Source organism: Cyprinodon tularosa, unplaced genomic scaffold, assembly GCF_016077235.1.
Source record: "Cyprinodon tularosa strain WSP-4 unplaced genomic scaffold, ASM1607723v1 ctg1124, whole genome shotgun sequence".
NCBI classification, from domain to species: Eukaryota; Metazoa; Chordata; class Actinopteri; order Cyprinodontiformes; family Cyprinodontidae; genus Cyprinodon; species Cyprinodon tularosa.
Window position 1 is genome coordinate 801,774 of NW_024037921.1, and position 7,153 is coordinate 808,926.

Below are 7,153 nucleotides of genomic sequence, written 5' to 3' on the forward strand. Positions count from 1 at the left end.
ACATTTTTCATCTCACCAGTACCATTCCCATTTGTGTCTGAGTTGAGCAGGATGCTGGTCACTTCTAAATATCCACAAAATCCGTCTTGAATATAAAGCTTTGAGGGTTTGCTAAGTCGAACCCTTTCAATGTGGTCACATCCCCAGAAACAATGCGGGAACTTCCCAATATATATATGGTTGCATTGCTGAACTACTGATGTATCAGTCTGTCAATCAAAAAATGTTTTAGTCATAAAAGGTAGAAGAAAATGGCTATTTTAGAGATATTTTTCCCTAAATACGTACATAATCACTCTTTAAGTGAAAACAAATGTATTGTGACATTGATTTCCCCCTGCCTTTTCAGTCTAGGTGTACATCCATGTCTTGATATATCCACAGGTTGGCCTTCCTCTCAATGTCCGGATGATGGATTGATAAGAACTCTGAAGATGTTCAAAGCTTGTATGTTGTTCTAGAACCCAACCCTACTTTAACGTTCTCCACAATGTTTTCCTGACCTGCTGCTGGGTTCGTTGGTCTCCATGATGCTGGTTGTTCTAGACTTTCATAATAAAAGGGATCTGGAAACAAAACCTGCTTCACATATTGATTGGTTAAATGTAAAATCTATAAATCGTCTTCCTTCCATCCCAGATCTGCACTAACTTTTGTCATCTATCTTAGCTTTTGATAGCACAAGTATTTTTGGACACCATAGAACTGACATAAAACAGAACATGAAGCATTTACAACCACTAATTTAAATGTATTTATTTTTCACAAGCATTTTTCTGAGACATTCTGATAATCTGATCTGATCTGATAAAAATGCATAAAATAGCAAACATCATAGATACAGAATAAACAAGAATGCTAGAATCAACTGTTTGCTTTTATTACACGAAGTGATCAAGTAGCTGGTTCTGAAGTCAGTTTCAGTCTCATTTTAAAATATCCAACATAGCAATGTGAGCGAAGCATAATCTGATTATTTAGTTATTATTTCATTACTACAATGTTCTTTAGCAGTGGTTCATATATGCATGATATTTATGCAGTACGAGACCCACATTTCTCCAACAGCTTAGCATGTTTGTTAGATTCTCCCAATCAGTAGACCTATTATTGGCTGGATGAAGTTCTGATTGGGTCCCTGACTTCGTAGGCCGGTCCAACCCCAGCTGAGGTCACTCCTCTGCATCTGAACACGTACTCTGTGTTTGGCTTCAGGTCTTCAACTTTGACTTCTCCTTCTTTTGGTCCATTTATCTGCTTCCATTCATTCTCTCCACAGACACAGACCTCCACAGAGTAGGAGGTGATGCTCTCTGCTCCTGACCTGGGAGGAGAAACCTTCAGAGTCACACTGCTGGAGGTAATGTCAGATGATGTCAGGGTTTCAGGCTTTGAAGGAGGCTTAAAGTCCTCTTTGACAAGTTCACCATCTTTGTAGAGGTAGATGGTTGAACCTTCATGCTTATCATCTCTTAAGCCAACTGACAGGAAATTAATCTGCTGGTTGCCCTTGTTGGCCTCTGCAAAATCACTGAAGAGTTTTGCTTTTTTCCACATATTTTCTATTATCTGTCTTGAGGAGAACCATTGTTGCTTCTCTATATCATAGGTTTGTTGATGATCAGCCTCATTCTCCAGGTTTGGTTTTCGGCTTTTAAAGAAATCAGACAGAAATGCTTCATCATTTCCCAGTGAAGTAAAGACAAAACAAGCGGTATGATCTGTCCCCAAGTCATCGTAAATATGACTGTAAGATGTAAGGAGCTTTGTATTTTTCATCTTGCTGCTCAAAGCCTTTAGGATGTAGATTTCTTTCTCTTTCCACTCCATCCACTGGTTCAAGCTTTTGTTGTTGAAAGGAGAAGAATGAATCTTCTTCATGATCTCTGCCAGACCAGCTTCTGTTTCCTTTCCTCCTCGGATTGAAGGAAGTTTCTTTGCCAGCTCCTTTTGAAATTCCAACTTGACCTCTGAGCACATTTCTTTGAAGAGCTTCAGTTTTTGACCAATCTGTGGAAACTTTTCAGCAATAGCTCTTAGTGCATCATTGCACCTGACTTCCAGCTGTTTGAAGTCCTCCAGCAGCCGCTGGGCTTCTTGAACTAACCCTACACTTATCTCACTGACCAGTTTAGCAGCTTCGGGATTAAACGCCGTAAGAGGCAACATCCACACTTTCATTGGGACTGCATTTTCTCCGTTTTCTCCCAGTAATTTTGGCAGGTTTTGATAGACCTGAATGGCATCTTGAAAGGTTGTAGGAGTTTCTTTAAGGACAAAGTCTCCATAAAACTTGCAGGTGAATTTTTCAGCACTTTTTATTTCTTTGTTTGTCCTTTTACCAGATCCTTCAGCCTCTCCTTGAACTTTTGGTACATTTGAAAGAGCAAGTTTAAACTCGCCCTGAACTTCGTTAATGTTTTCCTCTTTAGAAACATCACGTTCGAAAACAAAAAAAGCCTGGCCTCCATAAAGAATAGCCGTGACCACATGCGTTGCTAGATCCTTCCTAAAAATGTCTGAATGCTTCAAATTTTCTCCACCAAGATGATCCATAGAAAGCTCTCGGATTTCTGTTGTTGCGAGATACGACAGCGTTACTCTGGCCTGTTGTTTGGAGGTCATGTTATCGTTTAGATATTTGGCAGCGCCTGCGATTTCAAGGGTTCCAGACATGACACTTAACTTCACTGATCCTTTAATTTCTAGAGATGAATATTTTGCCTCAGTTGATTCAGAGGTGCTTATGGAAAAGTTGTTGAAGTTTTGTGGCCTTTGTTTTATGTGCTGTTGAAGGTCGTCATGGTTCCACATTGTTATCCCTGGAAGCAAAGCAAAAATGTAAGTTCAGCTCACTGAGCTTAGCCTAATACTTTTAAATAGAATAAAAATGCTGTTAAACGCTAAATGAAGAAGGAAATAATTCACCCTTCTTGACTCATTAGTTGTGAAGATACGTCTGTTATATACAGTTTATGCTAGAGATGCTCTGATCAGGATTTTTGCCGTTAATCCCAATACAATCACCCAGAGGGCCGATCACGACTGGCTGTTAATTTTTTGATTTAGGTATAAATGCTACAACTAGCTATTAGATCTGGCTAAATTGAATCATAAAATCCTCTAATTGAGACAAAACTCCTGAAAAAGGATGTATTATAAACCTGCTGACAGTTTCATTTTAACAGATTGAAAACAGTTATATGGGTAAAACTGATTCCATATGAGTTACAACACAGATTTTCTGCATCAATTTAGGACACAGCAAAAGTTTCAAACCAACATTATGTAACTTTTCAAACTTCATGAAATATCTTAACTTTTTAATTACATGTTAACTTACAACGAGTTGAATGACCCCCTGTCTTGGCCCAACAGGGTCTTTATCGCTTTCATCTGTGCCAATCAAGGGGAGTTAGGGGAGTGCGGCGGTAATACTGCCATACAAAACTACAAATCTGCTTTACGGCAGATGTCCCTTCCCCCTTTCCCTGTTCTTTATAAAGATGGAAGTCTATGCGAGCGCTTATGCATCACTACTGCTAACATGGTAGAAGCTCCAAAACAAAGAAAGAAACAACTTTTTTTTTTTGTCTGAAGAGAGAAAACAAAAAGACAACTGGAAGATACCCAGAGAAAAGGACATTCAAGCATCAACATTGGCCTGGCTTTTACTCGTTGGCATGTCGGGCGGGGTGGTGTGGGTGTAGAAATGTGGTACAAAATTAAAGGTATACCTTTGTTATTTTCAACATTATTAAAGACATGGTTTTGCCACAATTAGATTAATTACCTCATCGCTACTCATCTTTCACAAAGCCACTGGAAACAGACATGTAGTTCAATCCAACTGCAGGAGACCAGGAGATCAGGATTTTATAACGCTGTTATGGACTGGTCCTCATGGGAAATGTGGCCTTCCTTCAGGATAAAGAATAAATGCCTTTGTCCATAGGGCAGAGCCAAAATCGACAAAAATGGAAAGTTTTGCAGAAATGCAAAAAAGTAAAAAAAAACATTGGACTTTGTTTCCAAGTTTAAAGACGTGTTGCTTTCCATCCAGGAAGCTTTTTAAATTCAAAACGTAAGGAATAGCGCTGAGTTCAAAGCTGAAAACATGCAAACTGAGTTGGAGGAACGGGTCCACCCCTAACGAATGGGGGCCGTTTGGCTTCTTTTGGTGGCTTGATTTTGATGTTCGGCTGATCAGGTCCAAATGGTTTCACCTCCAGCTTCTCTTGGTAAGTTTGCTTTAAGGGATTTCACTTCCTGTCCTTTAGCCGCACCATGACTGTGATGACCGTTCCTGACACTTCAGGGTGCAGCTCTCCTGTGCCCAGAGCTCTCCTATCCTTTTGCATTGCGGATGAGCTACTGCACGCGGACAACTTTTAATGAGGCTATGGCCAAAGTTTTTTGCTCCCCAAGGCGGACATTCGTCACCAATCCGACGACAAACGAAACAGCTTTACTCGTCAAATAACATTAAATATTTATCTGGCACATCTAAAAATATATCACTATATTTCAAAATATTTCCATTCTATTTTTATTTGTTTTTTTTATGTCTTATGTAAAGTGCATTGGGTGGGTGGGCAGTGCCCTAGCACGCTCTATTGGCCAGTTGCCAGTGCACCAGTCGTTTCTGATCTAACAACCTGAAACAAATTAGTTTACATTCCATAAATGTGGAGCAGCATTGGTGAGACGGATTCAGATAAAAGTCTGAAACAATAAAACACACTTACTACGTCTGGCTTCATTCCATGTTGCTCTTCATTGTTTACTTTCTTGATTTCTGTCAAATTGGTGACATCTTCAATACTAACCCAGTGTGATGGTGTCAACAGATACACAGCGGTCAGGGGGTCTCTGATTTAAAGTTGCCTACTGACACATAGAAGTCCCTGTCCTTCGAGAAGGATTTAAACCAGTCCAGTGCAGAACCAGAAAGGCCAACCCAGTTTTCCAGATACTCTTATAAAATCATGGGATTAACCATGTCAAACGCTGCACTGCAGTCCGACGATACCAGCACTGTGGTTCTTCTGCAGTCTGAATTTATGCAATGTCATTGAAACACCTTAATCAAGGCAGTCTCTGTACTGAGGTTGGCACAGAAACCTGACAGGAAGACATCAAAGCAGCTGGTCATTGTTAAAGGTACTGTATTGTGGAGGATGTTCTTTTTCCTGGTGGATCATCAAAATAAGTGGTCCTCCTAATTGTCAAACATTCCTTTGATGTGTTTACGTAGGGCCGCCCTATGTTCTCATTTTCATAGTAGTAGCTAGTACAGAAGCAGCCATTCAAAATGGCCCTTTCCAGTCAAACTCAAGCCGAATGGAAGTCCACTTTCTTGAAACTCCAAGTATAATCCCCTCCAACTTCCAGCACCTGGAATGAACTCCTCCTTCTCCTGGGCGTGCATATTTTTTTAACTCTGACTCCATCCTTTTACTGAATTACAGGGTCTGACCAGGAGATGACGCTTTTCTTTAGAATTCAATGTCCACAATTCATGACAGAATATTTTAGTACAAAGATTGATGTTTAAATAGGAATTGTAGGGGACCAGCCAAGGGCCCATAAAGGAAAGTGGGGAAATTTTGAATGGCTACTACTGTATGAGTGATTAGCCACCAGCTGTTAGGGTTCTGCTTGTGGGGAATGTTTTAGTGTTTTCTTTTTAGTTTCTCCTTCCACCCATTAGATGGTGCCCTTTCCCCTGTTTGGCCTGGAGGGCCTCTTCCGGTTTCCCACAACACCTGCGGCTCGTTGGGCCATCACCAGAGGAGTATTTGAGCAGCGGACTGTCACCACCTTGATGCCAGAGTGTTTGCCATTATTGGGTACTCTAGCCTCAGTGAGATTAGCTGAGTCTAACCATTGAGTCTTTGTCTCTCTGAGTCTAAGGGTTTTTTTTCCCTTGTCTCCTTTGTGTTCTCCGGCAGGATAACCCTTTGATCCGCAGGATAAGCTTGGTCCTTCAACCCTTGGGAGGAATTATTCATCTCTCACTGAGCAAGGAGAAACCTTCACCTGATCCGTTCAAGCCCACCTCAAGAAAATCTGTGACAGTCCGCTCCGCTGTTCCTCTGCACCCACCATTAGTCTGGTTGTCCGCCCTCCAACTAGTAACCACCATCTCTGGATAATTCCCCCACAAACTGGACCCAAGGAACAACCAAGAAACTTTCTATGTGAGTCAAAACTGTACCATTCACCTCCTTTGATCAATTTCCCTACGTACCTTGAACTCATTACTGTGATCTCCCCCCTAGAGTTTCCAGTTCCGGTTCACCAGACCGCTGGATATCCCCAACTGAGAATTACCTGTTTTCTCTATCTTTCTCTGAGTTTTTGTACCTAACCATAGTTTTTGTACCTAACCATAAACTGTTAACTTTTTCCGTGTCACAGAGTGGTTTTCTGCATGTGGGTTAGATCTTTGAAACCCATCATGACAGATGCAAACAGGCTGCAGAAACGGAGCGTGCACGAGGAGAACTGGGCTCATGCACGCTCTTGCATATTTAATAGGGGTTACCTCTCGGGAGCGGGTACAGGTTTCAGCATGTGCAATTTGTTTTTTAAGTGGAGAGGGTGCATCTCTTCAAAAATTCTCCACTATACCTTTAAGAAATCATTTTACTGTTGAAATACAACTTTTTCAAAAAATTTACAGAAAGATGGGAGGTTTAAAATGGGTCTGTAGTTCTGCAGGATTAATATGTCCAAAGTTCTCTTCTTCAACATTAATTGGATCATTTTTGTTTTTAAGGCCTGGAGGGAAAAATTCAAAATAAGGGATGTTTTTATGATTTGTCTCAAATTGGCATCCAAAACAGGCAAAACCTTCTTAATATAACCCGTGGGTAAAACATCAAGATAGCAGGGAGAGGAGCATAGCTGCTGAACAGTTTCTTTTAAACTTTGCATTTTGTTTGGTAGAATTGGGAGATTTTAAGTTGACAGACATACTGATTTTCGGAGCCTTTTTATTTTCTCAGTAAAAAAAAACTTAGCAGTCATTGCAGGCTGTTTGAGATTGTATTTCATTGGCCTCAGGGATAGGAGGGTTAGTTGACCTGTGTAGTGTGGCAAATAAGGTGCAGGCATTGTTTATGTCTTTGTAGATAATCTCAGAGAA

The 7,153-nt window shown here is 40.7% G+C and overlaps 1 protein-coding gene across 1 annotated transcript; it reads right to left on the minus strand.

Moving 5' to 3' along the window:
* Window positions 1-853: 853 nt before the first annotated feature.
* LOC119793730 (stonustoxin subunit alpha-like) lies at window positions 854-2,826 on the minus strand. Its single transcript, XM_038300968.1, has one exon. The coding sequence runs from the start codon at window positions 2,812-2,814 to the stop codon at window positions 1,108-1,110; it is 1,707 nt and encodes a 568-aa protein (XP_038156896.1). The 5' UTR covers window positions 2,815-2,826; the 3' UTR covers window positions 854-1,107.
* Between the last annotated feature and the right edge of the window lie 4,327 nt (window positions 2,827-7,153).

Excerpts from the sequence above, each read along its gene's own strand:
- LOC119793730 (XM_038300968.1), bottom strand. The coding sequence starts at position 2,814 with ATGTGGAACCATGACGACCTTCAACAGCACATAAAACAAAGGCCACAA.